The sequence below is a fragment of the Platalea leucorodia genome, assembly GCF_965183815.1.
Source record: "Platalea leucorodia genome assembly, chromosome: 15".
Classification (NCBI taxonomy): domain Eukaryota; kingdom Metazoa; phylum Chordata; class Aves; order Pelecaniformes; family Threskiornithidae; genus Platalea; species Platalea leucorodia.
The window spans coordinates 2,415,733-2,434,442 of record NC_138837.1 but is presented as its reverse complement, the minus strand read 5'-3'; the positions used below and the strand labels follow the sequence as shown (position 1 = coordinate 2,434,442).

At 42.5% G+C, this 18,710-nt stretch overlaps 1 protein-coding gene across 1 annotated transcript in view; it reads right to left on the bottom strand.

Annotated features, from left to right (window-relative positions):
- The window catches only part of TTLL11 (tubulin tyrosine ligase like 11), a gene marked incomplete at its 5' end in the record, with an annotated part of 52,100 nt that extends 33,716 nt beyond the window's left edge, over positions 1-18,384 (bottom strand). The window contains 5 exons of the mRNA XM_082327595.1: positions 92-187; positions 789-1,364; positions 9,020-9,153; positions 10,958-11,054; positions 18,022-18,384. Coding sequence (XP_082183721.1) covers positions 92-187; positions 789-1,364; positions 9,020-9,153; positions 10,958-11,054; positions 18,022-18,384 — 1,266 coding nt within the window. The remainder of the gene's footprint in view (positions 1-91; positions 188-788; positions 1,365-9,019; positions 9,154-10,957; positions 11,055-18,021) is intronic.
- Between the last annotated feature and the right edge of the window lie 326 nt (positions 18,385-18,710).

Here is an 18,710-nt window from a genome sequence, read left to right as displayed (position 1 = left end):
ACAGCTTTCATCTTTCAAACAAGGAAAAAGACCAGAAAACCAAACCTAAACAATTTCGTTCCACTATCACGATCATGTTGAGAGGGCTTACCTCTTGCTCATGTTCTATTCTCATGCTGGGGTTTGCATTTACTTCTAGTAACATGGGCTTCAAGTTTTTCATCAGAAGAATGTCAAACCCTAAAATCTGTGCATAACAAGCAATGTGTTACTTCCATTCTACTCACAGTGCTGTAGAGAATGCAGCGGTCATCCAAATGTCAACATTCAGGAGAAAGAAACATTTGAAGGACAAAAGAGAAATAACTGAGAAATATACTATATTGCTGAATAATTACTGAAATAATTTGTCCTTGATACTAATGGCTACTTTCAAACTACCCCCATCTCCAAATACTGCATCTGTCAACGCGGACACCGATGACAAGCGGGTCTTAAAATTGCCATCATAATAGATGCATTAGGAAGCTCTAAAGCTTCGTAGTTATAACATCTAGAAGATGGAAACTGAAATGAATACTGCTACTAATGATCAATATCCATTTGAAATTCTCCATATATGTTTATGGCTAGTAGTAACATAGGTCAGGAGATTGAGATTTGTAAGGTAAAACTTGGGTGAGGAGAACCTAAGCTCTGAGCTCAGGCAGTGCTGTTCAGTGGATGCACTACATCCAACCAGCGACCAGCAACACAACTAGAGAAAGCCTTTAGAAAAGGAATTAAACATCCAGAAAATTAATCCATGCATAGAAATAACTGCACTCCTGGCAGAAATTCCAACCTACCTGGAAGCAAGTTGGCCCAGGCTTTCCTGCTGGTATGTCAGACTGATAGTAAACTTTCAGTTCTGGCGTCAGTGCAATAATTGTTTTAATCACCAGTGAAATTATATCTGACCACAGCTTTTTGACATCAGCTCCTCTGGAAGACAATCTGCACAGAATGCTTGAAAAAGTCCGCTTGCTGCCCGTGTTTACATTGTCAGAATGGATGAAATTCCCGCTATGGATGTTTAGTGAATAGTTGGTTAAGTGCATAAAAACCTGGTGCAAATTTTTTAGAGTGGGTTCTTGATAGGGCTCTGTACAAAATCTAGAAAGTCCATCTTTGGCTATATAAATTTCTAAGGGTTCTAAAGATTTCAGTAAGACATAAAGACGAATATCAAATTTCAGTTTGTCGACAAGCAGTGGTTTGCAGATATATTCCTGGACCACAGCTGGCCGGCTCTGGATGCTTCCCGTCAGCCTGATGTCACTGGGGTCTTTAATGAGGTAGATTCCATCCCCCTGGCACCCTCCGTCAGGTTTTACAATAAAAGTGGGCTTCCAGGACGGATCGCTGTCTTTCATCATGTGAACCTAGAAGGAAAAGAATTACACTGAAAGACTCATTGGGGGAGAAGAAGGGCTAATACTATGAAAGCCAACAAATTGCATTCATAAACAAAAATAAATAAAAATAACATGAGCACATCACTATAGTAGTAAACACCGTGCAAAAAAGGTAAAAGATAAACAGTGCCGACAAGCACAAAGACAAACAAAAAAGCATGAGTAGGGAATTACTAGTACAGATAAAAGGTCATTTTATTTAACAAGCCATCGTATAAATGATTTCAGGAACTTCTTTTTGACGTTACGTACCACTTTACAGAATGAAATCCTGTCTATCTGATGAGATCCATTTTATTAGTCACTAATGTATATGAAACTGCAAAGTTAAACTTTCATGCTGCATTTTGAACTACTGACAAAGATAATCATTAACCTAAGGAAAGGCACCTTATTTATTGAGGTATGAATGCAGATGAACAGTACTAGAAGAAGGAAAGATGAAGTAAACATTTGGCACTGATAATATCTTTTTCCATCACTCAGTATTTTTCACAGTCAGACACCCAGTGTTAGTAAAACTAGGGAATACTGAGCCACGTACAAATATTAAGCAAATACCACAAATTTAATAAAGCACAGAGTGTGTGCCTCAGCTGCTACCTACCAGCATTCCCCAAAACGGAGGGTCTTCTGAATTATACCAGAGATCCCCTCAGGCCTGACGTGCAATTACTGCCTTTCTATCCAATGCAAGATAAATAAAATTCTATCACGATTTCAACAACTCTTCTCAGTGGCTTTGATTTGTATTGGGAAGACCTGTTTACACACATGACAACTCAGATGCTTTCTTTAGATGTGCCTACCGTGAAATCAGGAAAGGGAGGGAGGCTGGTGGAGAATTTGATGGTGCCTAGTACCAAATCAAAACCTTTGGATGATCTACAAAGCACTCCACGCCTGGCCTGTCGTCTCCTCAAGCTAGTGCACGCGTTCGGTCTGTGCTCAGGCGTTCGCCGCTGCTGTGCCGGTTCAGCGTGAAACACAGTGCGCTCGCACCCAGCCAACACCAACATCCACACGGCATAATGCAAAAACGCTTAGAGAAGTCACTACACAAGCTACCTTTCACTTCTTTCACAGAGAAATGCTTCCAGTTTGCAGATTTCTTAAAAAGTTATGTCCAATACTCCTTACTGCTAACAAGTTAAATCAATGGAATCATTCTGGAAATTGTTTTTTTCCAGAAGAGACACATTGACAATTGAACTTACTATGTGTGGGGTGATGGGAGATGCCTCCACCAGAAAGGAAATAGCAGGTAAGAAATTTTGACACCTGCTAACACTCTGTGAGCATGTGTATAAAGATCATCAAGACACAGAAACAGCAAGGAGAAAGGAGAAAAAAAAAAAGAAAAAACCAGGAAAGGTCAGCAAACCAGTACCTTTCAGTATCAGTTTCTTTCCACTGTTTGTAGTGCCTTGCCATGAAAGATCTCTGTTTGTTAAAGTCAACTTTAATACTTCGTAAGAATGTCGCTGGAGGACTACATGACCTATTTCTGTATTGTTTACAGCAGCGTGGACCTTGATACTTGTGCATCCAGTTCTCTCGCTGCTTTGTAGATACCCATGAGCACAGTATAAGCCATTATACCCATATCTTGAGGTTTTTTCCACACTGTGCCCTAGATTCTTGGGGCATATAAGGGAAATTGTTTACCACAAATAGAAATTATGATAACAGTGATGGGGAAGTATCCGTGGTTTGTCAGAACCTAACTGTCCTAGAGAATCCCAGATGTGGCCTTCGTAAGATGAAACACAAAAATAAATTATAGAGAATTATAGGATTATAGAGAGGGGTCTGCATCCTCGCACGGAAAGTGAGAAGAATAAAAAGGAAAAACAAAAAGTTCTAAAACTCAGATCCAGACCAAATGTCTCAAATTCAAAAGGCAGTTGAATCTGAACTTTTTGCTCAATCCCACCGTCATTTCTGCATACTGACAGCAGCAGCTTGCTTTCTGGGGCATAAACAGGCACTATAACAGACAACAGCCTTTTATAGAAACTAGCTTCTTGGAAGCAGCAATAAATATCTTTGGAGTTTTCACTTTTAACAAACTAATGGGAGTTACATAAAGAAGTAGGCGGGGGGAAGGGGAATGCCCATTTTTCTTTCCTAAAGAATCACTTATTTTATCTGTGAGAAACTGAGATAATCCCACCTGGAACAGATTGTTAATAGTTGGCAGTCCAAAACATGATTATTGTAATAAGGTTGTTTTGGCCTTTGAACATGTTAAACTGATACATTCATTTAGCAGGGAACGTTTGCAGGCTAATGTCATTCCCAACTGGATACAGTGAGTCAGAATTAAACATGGCACCAATAACTGACCACTGGCTTCAAATCTGTGCTTTTGTAAACAGCATATATTCACTCAAAACTCTCTCTCTATCAAAAAAAAAAAACCAAAAAACCCAATATAATTAGGGCATCTTTTTACATCGGATAAAAGAGCAATTACACCACCTAAATTGCCTACAAAGCTCACATTCCCAAGAAGCAAACCTAAACTCTGCAAGCTTCAATGCATTTTATTTGAGGACAAAAAAAAAAAATCAGGAAGACAGTATCGAGGTCACTGACACATCTGCCGAGTATCAGATCTTCCATGTTACGTGCATATCTCCCACTGCCTAAATAAATTTTAGTTTATTTATTACTCGTATAGCAAAAGTAAGAACTGCAGAGATTTGGATGCCTCAATTAGTAGAAGTGAAACTGAGAAAGAAAGGAAGTCAGGAAGGATTCAGAGTTATCTTAGATTAATTTTAAGAACTATTCATAAAATGTGGCACGTTTTACAACATGTGGCAAGGAAAGAACATGAGCCCAAGCCAGCGAGTTAACTGCTGCATTACCCTCCCGGGCAGCCCTTTAGTTCACGGTAAAGCAACAGGACCCTAGTGCGAAGCCTCTGGAGCTCCCCCAGCTCTGTCGCTGTTCTCGGCACGGAGCTGAAGTCCCTACGGGTGTAAACATAGCAGCACTGCATTCACAAATGTTTAGGAAGAAAGAAATAGTTAGAGCACAAATTGTAATTTATCAAAATGCAACTATAAAATCCAGGTTTTGATGAATAGATGCTGAAGGACTGTAGCCCATAAAACTCCTAACAGCACTGGCACAGGGAGCCCTAACAAAGAATGCAGCTAAAGAAAACGCAGGATGCAGGCCAACACGTTTATCAGCTACTCATGGGATTTGGAAGAATAAAGTACTCAATATCTCTTCTTTTCAAAACAGAGGGATGTCACAGTACAGACCGCTCTTTTCTTGCATTCACAGGTTTTACGGCACCAGGCCTGCAGCTGCTCTTCTCTCCGTTCAGCCAGACACGTGCTGAACGAAGGCGGTGATCTGGCTTTACACAGGCCTGCGACTCGCCAGCAACAACAGGAGATCGACTTTAAGAAGCCTGAGGATACAAGCTAACAAAGAAAAAACAATCAATTGCCATCACCAGCCCTGGCACTGCGGAATGAAAGAGAAAAAAATCAGCCTGCAGGAAAAGGCCGAGCACTGGTCAGATCACCGCCATTTTTGGACAGAACGCTCTGCCGCGAGCGCATCAGGCCGCTGACCCACACCAGAGGCGCAGCTCCGCTAGCGGCGGCGTTCCCAAGGCCTGCAGGACTTCTGGCTCCATCCTAGCCAGTTATCTATTTCATTGAGAATCACGCTGCTAAAACCTTCCTACTAACCACAGCACAAATTCAAGATTGATTATTTAGACTAGGGTTTTTCTCGTGGACAAGTATCACTAACTCAGTGCAAGATCCTTCTTCAAAATAGGTCACTTTGAGGGATAAAACACCACAGGTTTACATAAATGGCACGCAGATAAATAGGTCCAAGTAGATCAGCAAGCCTAGATATGCAAAGAAGGAAAGCAGGATTTATGCCCTAGTCTTTTTACAACTAAAGAATAATCCCCCCCTGACACGACATTACTCTGCGTACTGGGGGATGCTCTCTGGTTCACACGTTGTTAAAGACAGCATCCCAGGAAGATATTTGGTTAATCTTAAACCTCCACGACTAAACATACCCTACTGTGACTCCAGTTGTACGTACGAAGTGCCAACCACGGTCTACTAGGGCAGAAAGTCATAAAGAGCCTCTGTGAAGCCAGCCGGGGCAGCCTGCCCCCCGCTCCCACGCCTGGTCTTCACGCCTCGCGCTCCTCCTGCTCCGCTACAGCAGCGCCGTCTCAAAAAAGAGAGTGCTTTCTGGGCACTACTGTTAAAGATGCACCAGCAACCTCCTTTTGCAGTCCTGCATTTCAGCAATCCTTGGCCTCCTAGATCTCGTACTTAACTCTTTCCATCTACCTGGAAAGGAAATCATTTTCTCCATCATTTTCTAGTCCACCAAAACTTACACACGGCAGATGAAGACAGGACGGTGGGGAAAGGGGGAATAGTAATCCGGAGTCAGTCTGGTTTTTAGCAGCTTGACTGTCTTGAAGAAAGCAGATGGTTTCTTGATCTTCAAGGAAATTCCTGACAGTCGTCTTCAGATTCTCCACAATCCCCTCAACTATATACTTTCAAATTCTCATTATGAGGAGGCTTGCCCAGACTTAGAAAAGTCAGTCATGTGGGGAAATCAGTTCATATGAAATGAGATATTTCTGTGTACTTAGCTTGACAGAAGGAAATTATCTTTAAAAACATGTTAACCATTTACAGTCAACAGCAAGAGGAGAATAGGATGTCTAACAGTATGAAAAATCTGATCCAGTTGCAGGTTTGCCTTTCATGAGGAAACATAGGCTGAATGAATATAGCGTTCTGAAAAAAATGCGTATAATGGGCTGTAAGATTTGACAGCACAAAGACTGGAATATTCATGTCTATGCCTAAGAGGTATCCAAAAGCTGAAAACCTGATTAAACCACCAAAAATATGCTGTGCTGGAAATTAGACTCTCCAAATTAGATTCTTATTAAAAATTAAACATACTAGGCCTATTCGTCATCCTCACAGACAACACAAAGAAGGCAGTATGAGAGCAATCAAGGCTCTGGTTTGAATCCCAAGCTAGTTACTTCTCAGAAATTGGAATTTCCTATTAGAAATAAGTTCTTAGCACACAGATTCCAACGGATTTTTCTGTGTTAGTGAAGGGGTGATTACTGTAGCACCTGAGAGATTTCCTTATCTGTAACTCATCTTCTGTTACGGTGACACGTTAGTACAGAACATTTTAGAAGGTAAAAAATAGGTGAATATTGAAAACAGGCAAATATATATTTACTTAGTAAAATTAACTTTTAAGCCCTTGTTAAAAATACCCATCACCATTTCAGTTTAATACGAATGACACTAAGGCAACTACCATTTCGTTGGTATTTCCCAATATGACGCTCATCCCCAACTAACTTAGGAGTGCAGCTTTCCCATCAATAACTGGCTAATTAATGTTAGATTAGCTGCAGTGTCTTCTACCTGCATTTAGGGATGGGGGAAAATGGGAAAAGCTGACAGCATTTCATTTAGTTATTGATACAAATGTATGCTAAAAGTTTACAATCACATCTACAGAAGCGAGGCACGCTAAGAATATTTGAAGGAGCAATTGTTTTGCAATGTTGTAGTGCTTCAGGTGGAAGCAGCGAGAGTGAAATCCTCGAGGAGTTTCTTCTTTCAGTAGGCATTTCTGTTACAGGCAAAATCTCATAGGCGTTCATTTCTCAGTCCAGCCCTTTGCGACAGAAGCCTATACTACAAACAGCACCAAAGCATCTTCTCATGTCTAACCTATACCTACGCTGACACAGAATTTGTGACTTTTGGTAATTAATTATGCCCTAAAGGACTTGAATACTAGTAATAGTAAAGGTAAAGCAACATGAGTTTCAGCATGACACATCTAGAGCTACATACTCGGTAGCTGCAGCCCAGTACAATACAGCTTTACGTCCAGAAGTACCAGAGATGGCTAAATCATCTTTTGCTCAGATAAACGTACACATGACATTCACATATTCAAGCGTATGCCAGTTCCTATAGGGCTATGTCTAACATGCAGGCACCGCCAATGCTGTATTGTACTTATTTGTGAATAAGCTGAAAATTCAGTCTCCGAGAGCTGACGTTTTCAGCAGCGTTAGGGTCCCTCGGTTGTAAAGCAAATAAAGCCACATATGAACAAATAAACAACAGAAGAGACTGGAGAGCTCCTACCGAGAACTCACGAAACTGCAAGTGAAAAGTGCTCTGAACCATTTATGGTTCACAGTGGATTTGGAATTTTTTATTTTGTATTTTTTCTCGTTTTGGAGAGGTTACATTACAAACTTGTGTTAAGTAGAACATAAACTCTGACAACATAAAATATAATGTTTGATAACAAGAACTATGCTTTCCTCAAACACAGATGGAAGAACATATGCAAAGGAAACTCCTAGGAGTGTGTTACTGGACATCTGTTATTCTTGGAACAAAAACCGAATCGTTTTCACTCCAGTAACCGTTCAACCAGAGAAAAGTATTTATTTGCAGTGCCACCTGCTGACAGCGGGCGGGTCCGTGCACTTAACCTGATGTACAGAGCGCGCTGCTGCGCGCTGCGCGGTTCAGCCGCGCTTTGTAACGGAGACGGGCGCCATTCCCCAGAGCATCGTCGCCAGAACCCCGGCGCCCCATTTTGAAAGTTTACTACCAAGTTATCTGCACTTAGCTACCTGTCATTGCTAAACTGACTGGAGAATTTACACTCCTTTTACAAATTGGTCTTACATCTAAAGCAATAGGGCTGAAGGACTGTCGCGATTTTATTCATTTTTACTGTTACTAGCAGTGCCATGGCAGTGACCCAGCACACTTGAAGAGTATATACCAAAAGATGTTCATGGATTTAACTGGATTGTGGATATGGTAATTATCTAAAAAGTAACACACAGTATAGAAGTCTATTAAAGTCCATACCTTTTTCTCTCACTTTTCCAAGCAGAGGATACTGTAGAATACAAGAATGCACTGGGCGAGTCAGGCAGGGTTAAAACAAACACATACAATATTTTTTAAAATGTTTGTAATAACAGAACCAAACACCAACACACAGCAACACTTTTTTTCAAACAAGCTGAAAAAGAATGGCATTTTATTACATTCTGGATATTTAAACAAAGCAACAGTCTGACAAGAGATTCAAACAAACAATTATTCAGGAAGATGTGAGTATTAACAACGCATGGTACAAAATGCTCTTTGGAAGGATTTGGATAGAACAGGCCGGAGGGACCAAAATGACTTCAGTGACAATGAACCTGGTGAAGGACCACACCCCACACGCTGTACTGGAACTCCCTCAGCCCTCGGGAGAATATGCAGGGAAAGGGCTTATGGATCTACCCTGTTTAATTTTCAGACATCTCTTCTGGCATTGCAGAGAAGCATAACTGGTTTTATGTTTATTCTAGATCATAGCAAACAAAAGCAGTTCATCCAGACTATGTCTGATCTCAGGCAAATTGAAAAAGATGTCATCCACAGCACCCAAGTGTGATTTTAAATAATCTGGTAGGTATGAAAAACTAAAGAATGACACGGCAACAATATCCAACAAGTTATACTATTCTGAGAGCAAAAGTAATCTACCTCAGCCACAAAGAGGGGAAATTCTTCTGGCAGAATCCATGATCGCGGATAGAAATTATATTCAAGAGGAAACAGATCTTGCATTGTTCGCACTGCCCGACTCAGTGTAATTTTACGTACCATCTCCGTCATGCCTGGGAAAAGAACAGACAGTGTCTAAAAGTGACGAAAAATTCGCACTGAAGTCTCATCCTAAGAGTAAATTGTTATATCATTACTCACCCTGCTGGTAAGGCACTCTAGTCATTGCTTTCAATAAAGTGGAAAACCTTTTAAAATCTGACAAAATATTTGTAGCATTCCCCTGCTATATTACATATTGTATGTATTACTGTACAATATTAGAAAAAATTAATTATCAAAAATACAGCTCAGAATACTAGAGGGAAAGCTTTAGTCAAATAGTAACTACTGTCTGTCATAATCCATAATTATTGCCCTAGCCTGCTATCGTTCCCGGAATAGGTAAAAATGTCATTTAAATATAATCAACCACTTTGCGTTTGCTTTGCATTCATTTAAGTAACTACGTCAGAAAGAAGAGGTTATTTTGCAAGCAGCCAAACACAGCTGCTTTCCTGCAGCTCTGAATCTCGTGCCTGGATCACGCCACGTCCAGATCGGAGAGCGCTCCGGTAGGAGCTCTTCCCAAGGCTGGGGCATTCCGGGTTGCTCTCATGCTGTTTATAAGCTTTCAGCTATTACAGCTTACAAGGCTCATGCTGCAGCTTCTTTCTCAGCGAGAACATCATCTGCGGGCTGCTTTCCTACGTGGTCAGCAAACTGCCACAAAACCTGCAGGAACTCAGTAGCCTGTGACTGCAAACTCCTGTCGCGTGCGCTTGATTTTGGCCAGGAAGGTCCAAAGGTGCAGGAGGACAGAAAGTAACAGGGAACAACACATGTCTGCTGAAGTCCTACCTCCATCAGGAATGTGACTAAAAAGCTATTTTTATGGAAAAGTTTCTAAGTCTTCTGAGGACCAACCCTTTCAGATTCTTTGAATCCCTCACAAGTAACTAAGAAAAGCATCAAGATCTCTTCTTCAAGAGAAAGAATTTAGTGAAACCCAGCATCAAGTTAGCACAACGTTCCTGGAAATCAGGTCCAGTTCTGCAGGACTCTGGTTGTGACTACTGGGCAGGCCGCTGGCATACGACGTAGAAGTTGGAATACAGAGAGGGTAACGTGCATCTAACACAGCTTTAAACCACCAGAAAACTACACCATCCGATACTTGAACATGAACTGCCCACAAACAGGAGAAAGTCAGGGTAAATAAAGCCTGAAGTTCGATATCTGAGGGTTCTTATTCTCACAGCATACTAACAGCAGCAATAAATCTGAAGTAAAGGGCTTAGATAAGTCAATACCTAAGCTCTTAGCTCTTATTTAGAGAGATCTCAACAGGGATTAAATGAGAAAAAAGGGAGCTTAAAAAAGTAGAAGAGTCATCATAAGATGAGGGCTGACATGAACTCTTCAATATTAAAAAATCCATTTGAGGAACGCAGCTTCGAGCTTCTCCCTGAGACAGGCCAGAGTACGAGACAAAACCAGATTCTTTCCACTTTGAATCAAAACCAAACCCCAAGATACAGCACTGTTATCAATGCTAGATAACAGACAGTAATTGCACACGTCACTTAAATTGTAGCCCAACACTCTTATTTTTCCTAAATTCATACACATGAAGTATTCGTTTCATCAAAAACACTTTCTCTCCAAAACAAATTTCAGTTCAGAAATTGTTGAAGACGCCCATTCTGATATTCTTACCCCCTAAGCAGAAATCATCTACCAAACACGGTAATATGCTAAAAATACTATCAGCTGATTAGGCAAATAATTCACATTTAAAAAACAGTAAAACACAAAACGGTTAAAAGAATCATGTTTTTAAAGCATTTGTTTAAACTAGAAACAGAAGTGAGGTACCTGGAAACTTGTTGACTTGACCTGAGAATATATCATTATCATGAAACGACACCCCATGCCAATAGATATCGCACGGCAAGCGCCTGCCGAAAGGGAACTGGAAAAGAGACAGGAGACAAGTTTTGCAGCAAACTGGCAATACCCATTCAGTCCTTACTTTTCTAAATGCTCATATTAAGTATAAACCATTCAAGAAGAGTCTTCTGACTGTCAAAAGAAAACATGCTCTATATTTTGGTTGCAAAACTAAGAATATTTTGATCAGTTCAAGACTCTCTAAAGTTCAAGTTGTTAACAAACCGTGAAAGGTTTCTAGAAACTAAAAACAAATTATGAGAGGCATGATCTGTACTGAGAAACTCCGAGCTTGTTATCAACCACAAGTAAGGCATGGCTCATTTGTAATTTAAAATACTATTACAGGGAAATAAAATGTCATTAAGCAGCACTTAATTCCAGCACACGAAGGCACGGCGATAGCAAGTGCTACAGCTGGGAAGTGAACAAACTCTGACAGTGTTTTGGGTTGGGGTTTTTCTCCTCCTCAGTTTAAGGGGTGATAAGCAAGCGTCAAGGGAAAAAAGCACTAGAGGTCGCGGAGGAATTGTCATTACTGGCAGCTACTAAATCAACCCCTGTTGTTAAGAAGATCACCGTTTAATGCCGAGAGGCTCGCGGCTCACATCTGTGCTCCCCCTCTGCAGCTGGGTAACCCCAACCCCTCTCCCAGATTGCGCCCGTCACCCCCAACACACGGCATTTCCATGCGCTCCCGCTCCGGCATGAGCGGGAGACGGTTCTACTCTCTAGAACTTTATTTCAGGCAACACGTATAGTTAGGAATATTATTGTAAATTAATAGTAAGTTGTAATGGCAAAGCACCGTCTGAGCAAGCTGACTGACGTTGGTGTCCAAGCGGCAATAAATTTAAAATGAATATTCAAAGCAACATATCTAAGTGAAATAACTATATTATTCATTTATATGTATTAATTTATACAGTATTAATTCCTTTCTGGTACTAATAGCCTGTAATTAAAAGAAAAGCTTACAATTTAATTGATCATTTGTTGAGCATATATATTTCAACTATTAAGTACTAAGGCAATTATTTCAACAATATTAAGTATTCCAACAACTCAAGAGCTTCTTTTCCCATTCACACAAGATTTCACTATAAATTGGAGAACTGTATAATTTGTTTTCCATTATCAAAAAGATCAACCTTTTTTTAAGCAGTCTGAAGAGCTCTGAAACAGCACTGCCAATTACTGATAGGAACAGTTTCTAACAGCAAAGTGGATTAAAAGGGGAAAAAAAAAGCTACCGGCAGTAAGAACAAAAGCCCCATGAATTAGCAGCGTCAACAGTCCAAAGCAAAAAAATTATTAAGTTAAAAATCAAACATTTGTAATCCATCTTATAATAATAATAAATAATTAGTTTTGTGTAAAAAAGGTGCTCTTCTCCACACTTGTTCTCTTAGACACAGTCCCATTTATCAATCCAAAAAAATATTTTATCTGCAACGCCATGCAGATGCCTTTTAGATACCACATGGAATACATTCACAGGAATCTCTTCTATTACTAGGCTACATCTTTTTCAAATAAATACACTATATTTCTGACCACAGCATTTTTAGGACACGTTTGTATTAAACATCTACCACCCTCATCACCCAATGACTTCAGTGCCATTTACTTATGGAAAGAACCACAGTATTTTGCAGAAACTACTGGTTCTCTACTCCAAATGTAATTTTTCCTCCTTTAAAACATTTCTTTAAGCACTGGATTTTTTTTCAATGTGACAGAAAAAAAGAATCTCATAAAGCTTTTGAGTGAATTACTTTATTTGCTACTTTAATTAAAACTTCAGTTTCCTCAGTAAATAGCCTTGAAAAATGAATTTAAAATGCTAATTGAGCAATGCATCCTTTCTGTTTCCTGACTCATAGGCATGAGATACCCAATTTAACAGAGCCAGTGCATTCTTCACTTATTTCATTATTATTCAGCCTGCAAAATCTGTTTTTGTACAAGTGAAAATTAATTCTGTTAGGCTCTGAAAGACAATCAGTGGCCTTAACCTCTCTCCACAGGTACATCCAGAATACAGATGCAGTATTAGGTCTCAGAGCACCCTTCCCACTAAAATCTGAACCATTTATTTATTTATTAAATGAAATCGAAATGAAAGGAACGAAATTTGCATTTATATGACACCTTTCATCTACAGAGGATATCGAAGCACTTTACAAACACTGCACAGAAAGCATTTCACAACAGAAGAAGAGTGAGCACCTCTGGACTGGACACTGGAAGCACTGCACCCCCGCATCAGCGATTCGGATAGCACCACGGCTTCCCTGCTCCTGACAAACCAAGATTATTTCGATTTATCCAACAATGGGATCAAACTCACCTCCTGAATGAGCTGGGAAGCATTCTTTATCATCTGCACTATACTTTTACATAAGAATAGTGTTTGGAAAGGAACAAACAAGTTTGATTATTTGGCTCCCTCTGGCAGTGCCAGATATAAATTAATCTTATTGCGGTAGAAGAGGCCTTCCCGCCACCTCCCCAGCTCCTGGTGCAGGGGACTAGCTAAAAAGAAAGGTAGATGCTTGAAGCAGTTCTCTGTTCTCATCATAACTTCTGTCTACGGCTACCTGGTCTCAGCTGGAATAGCCTCAGATCCGCACTAGCGATGCCAAAGCCAAGGCGCTCGCCGCCTGGGGAGCTGGGGTGCTCACCGCCGCGGGGGGACGGAGGGTGCACGCGTGACTGCAGCCGTCCTTGCTGCTGCGCCCATCCTGTGCCGAAAACCCGGAGGCTGGTCCTAGGGTCAGTCACTGCAAACAACTTTCAGGTTGCAATCAATTCACTAACTTTTGGAAGAATTTATTTAATATCTTTTTTATTCAAGAGTTGGGGGGCATTTGTCAGAACAAAAAAAACGAAACAAACCAGGAGCCACAAAGAATGGAGTTGTTTTCACAACTTTGACACAATTAATAATCAACCACAGTCAAATTGGTCCGACAGGTCATTTCTACCTTTTGATTGGAAGCCAATAATGTAAATTGTCTCACGGGTCACATCAGTCTGTTCCATCATGTTTAATGACAAGTTAAATGACTCCTGTCTTCCAGTCAGATTTTCCCAGCGTAAAATTTCCAACTATTCCTACACCTCCATGCAGCTACTGAACAGCAAGACAAATGACACGCTTAATGCTGGGATATTTGATGCCCGAGACATCTGCTTCTTCCATTTTCCTGGTAATTGAAAGCTAGCCGAAGAAATAATTTATTAAGTGATGAATAAACTCAGGATGCAAGCTCAATTTGTGCCCATTATTTCATTTGGCATATCATGTTCATTTAAAGCATCTGACACACTAAATCAGATAGTCCAATCTAGCGATGGGAGTAATTGCTTCACTGGCATGCACATTAAAATTCTGCAATGCTTTTCAAAAGGTCCACCCCTATGTGTTACCCCAGACAGGGCTATCATGGTTGATAATTTAATTTACTCGAAATTCCCACAGCTGAAAAAAAAGGAGTTTTTTCTGTCTTTTGCTTCTGATAACAGGATCTCAACAGTCAAATGGCTCTCTCGAACTCTTTCACCTCTTCCTCACGTATCAGTGCCATAGAATAAACTGCTCACCGATATTAGCCATGTTTAGAGTATTATTCCTTCTTTTTTGTCTTGTAGCGACATTTACCATATGTTAATTTACTAAAATGAACTACCGCCATGTGGACAACTCTGTAATCACACAGTGCATTATGTCTTACTTCTACAAATTATCAGGGAGCATATTGCAATAATAGATTATTACTGAAACAAAGCTCTTCCAGCAAGTCAGGGTAACTACAGCAAGGAGATTGCAGAACGTACAACTTAAAACAAAAACCAAACCAAAACAAAAGCCTATATGACACTGCAATAATGCTATGCATTAGATAGGAAAAAGTTATCGTAAAAAGGAGCCCACTTTAAAAAGCCTAGTATATAACGTCTGCTGCCCAACAAAATATTCAAGCCAATGCACCCAGCAGCAAGCATCGAGAAGAACAGAGACAAAACAAAAGCAGCAATGGGAAAAAATGTAAAAGAAGAGGTGAGGAAGAAGAAGGATCAAACATACTAAATCAGAGCCCAAGATGCAATCACCTGGAAGAGCATTATACATGGGATGACAGTAGAATACCAGCCCCTGAAACATCCATATTTAAAATATATGCATTTCATTACTACTTCTAAGATTTTTTTTCACATTATTTTTATAGATCCTACAAGAAACAACATATGTGTTCCCTCTGCTGGTCCTGCTGTAACAGTGAAACTATTTCCAAGGCTCCCTGGCCACCAGTGACAGTTGTTTGAACAAATACTTTAGTGCTATTTTTCTAAACATTGGAAAGGAAGAGCTTTCAAAATTACGTGCAACTTGAATAAAAGAGTTTTCCTTGGATTTCTCTTCTTAATGTTGTTTATTTTTCTCTTCAAATCTAGACAAGATCTTGCCTACTGATTCCCTGTGTCGACTGAAGTCTGCTAGCTTGAAGTCAACAGTTTGTCTTGCTCCCATCCGAGAAGACTTTCATCTTCTTATTTTCCCCAGTGTAAACAGCACTAGTTAATAGAGTCATAGCTAATATTGGTTCCCCTTTCATTACTCTTTCCAGCTTTGGGGGGGAGTGGGAAGGGGGGGGAACTGATTTGACACATATACATTGATAAGAGAAAATACTTTCTTAACAAAAGATAATGTTACATTCATACATATTAACCTCTTTGTTATAATAAGCTGAAAAATTTACAGAAATACATTACAGTGACTTGCTTACAAGGAGTGAATTACTAGCCACCAAGGTGGTATGGTTAAATGGCACAAAATTCTGTATTTGGTCTCTTCTTTATTAAGAGTACGAAGTGGCCAGAAGGGGAAGCAACAGACTAAAGGAAAAACATTGAACGAACGGATGGAGGAGAAAGGATATTGAAGGAGACAGAAAACAAAGAAAGATGAAGCCAAAAGCGATTGCTGTAGTGGGATGCAGAGCAGGAAGGAGAACGCTGATAATGCAGTGCAGATATTCAAGAGAGGAACCATGTGAAACCAGTCAATCTGTAGGACAGAATACCAAGCGCGGAGAATCCAGGGGATAAGATACGCAAAACAGTTCAGGAAACAGAAAAGACAAAATTAACCAGTAAGTATGGCTCCTGACCAGCAGAATCTGTGATGCTAACTCAAATCAGTAATTCAGAAACACTCACTGGAATGGCACTGGGCACTCTAAACATAAAACTCAGCCATAAGAATGAAGAAATGAAGCGCGAGGCCCCCCTTGCTCTGCATGTCACTGAGCAGAACACGGAGCAAGGCTGCTGACAGACGCTCCGCAGGTGCGCTGAGGGTAAAAGAAGTGAGCGTAAAAGGTTTTAATTTCACACCTCTGGTATTTTGTTACTATTTTGCCGTAAGAGCAGGAGTTGAGAACTGGAGCTTTTGTGCAATGAGGTTTTTAAATTCTCCCACTGGATTTAAATCACAAAAATCTTGAAATAAAATTTTATGAAGACAGAGAATGAGAAGGCATTACTTTTCCTGGCAAGGAGCATATATATCTTTGTGATATGGGGCATTTATGACATTATGAATAAACACAGATATTTACCACCACTCAGTCCTCTAGAAAATAAGTTTGTAGCGTTTAACTCTGAGGTTAGGAACAACACAGAATATACTGTCTACCCAAAGTCTGCACAAATTTTGTTGAAAGAGCATCAGGTGCACAAAATATTAGTATCATCTTGTGAGTGGGCATCGCAAAGGCAGCTTTGTAAAGCAGGTAGAGCAGGTGCCATAGATCATGCTTCTGCACATGAAGAAACAGTTCATCCACAGGTTTTATCCTTCCACTTTACGTCCCCTCCAGCTTCCCTCTTCCAAATGGATTACAAGTACCCTTTTTCTTACAGAAGTTCCTCAAAAAGCTCCTAGAAGCCATCTCAACTTCTATAAAGCTGTTTATAAAGTTACTATGGAAAGAAAATCTTCATAATTTGAGAACAATTTAGCATCTATAATAAGATATATATTAGAAATCTCCTCTGGATTTAAATAAGGAGTTCCAAAGCATCAGTTTTGTGCCAGCTCCCATATTGTCATGACTCCAGTTCAGCATAGCCGGGCAGGCACTGAACTCCTCACACAGCACAGAGAAAACATATGACTCAAGCTGTAGGGGAAAAAAAAATGCACAGACCATACCTTCTCTACAAACAATAATTTAGAAGGCTAAAGGCTGTAATGTGCGTTTTATTAGGTGGTTTAATATTACTTCATTTATACACAACGCTCTTTGACTCGCCTTCAAGATAATCTGCGATGCAGAGGCTTTGCCATCGGACCAGACAGCTGATCTGTCAGGTCACACTCTTTTGCCCACCATCACGAGCCTTATTTCGCATACCCATACCATGAGGGAAGGGTGAGAGGAAAGAAATGCAAATTGACACAACACACCAGACATTTCTACACAGGGGTAGGTTTCTTTCTTGCCCTTTCCAGCGATCAGTTTAAGCTTTGAAGCATAATATCCGATTACCCCTATTCTGGCTTGCGTAACTGGCGATGGCAGCCTCGGTCACGAATCAGATCAGCCTCCAGACTTGACATCTAATTAGAAATAAGCCCACCGCCGCGATGAGGCCCGCCGGGACGAGCCCCCGGCTGCAGGAGCCTGCTCTGCCGCTGGTGCAGGGAGGCGGGGGGGGGGGAGGAGGAGGAGGAGGAGGAGGGAGAGATGCTTTGCCGGAGGCAGACCCCAAGGCGACGGAGGGGAGAGGTTTCCCCAGCACCGGCGGCAGAGCAGCGGGAGGAGCGGAGGGAAAGGCCGGCGCTCGGCCACCGCCAGGCCGGGCCGGGGCCCTGCCGGGGCCGGGGGCAGGCGGGGAAGGGGGAGGCGGCGCCGGACAGAGCCCCAGGGGCCTCCCGAGGGCCGGGGGCCGCCGGCGGCCGGGCGGGCGCTCACCTCCCTCCAGCGGAGCTGCCGCAGGCTGATCTTCAGCGCCTCCAGCGAGGTCTTGGCCTTGGAGCTGTCCACCGTGACGCGGGGCCGCCGGGCGGCGCGGCCCCCCTCCTCCCCGCCGCGCCGGCCCGGGGCCCGCCGCCCCCTGCCCCGCTCCGCCCGCCCGGCCGGGCCCTGCGGGCCGGCACCGCGGCGGCCCCGCTCCCGTTCCCGGCCGGCCGCGGCGGGCAGCGCCCCTTCCCCCGGGGTCGCCCCGGCGGGCTGGCCGCCCTGCGGCTCCTCGGCGGGGAGGGCCGGGGACCCCGGGGGCTCCTCCGCCTCCCGGGCCGGGGCGCAGCCCCGCGGCGGGGCCCCGGCCGGCTCCATCCCGCGGCGCTGCCGCTGCCTCGGCCCGGCCGCCGCCCCCGCTCCCCGCCCGTTGCCATGCGAGCGGAGCGGCGGACGGGGCGCGCCAGGGGCCAATCGCCGTGAGGCGCTGACCCCGCTCGCCCCGCCCCGCCGGCAATGACGTCCTGTAGCCGCCTCGGCCATTTTGGGAGCGGGCAGGGCCGCCGGCCTCTTCCGGGGAGGCCATTTCGGAAAGGCGCGGGGCGGGGCCGCCATCTTGGAAGCGGGCGGTGCCGGGCGGGAAACCGCCCCCGTAGGTGGCGGCCGGCGCCTCAGGCCGCTGGTGCGGACCTGGCTGCGGCTGG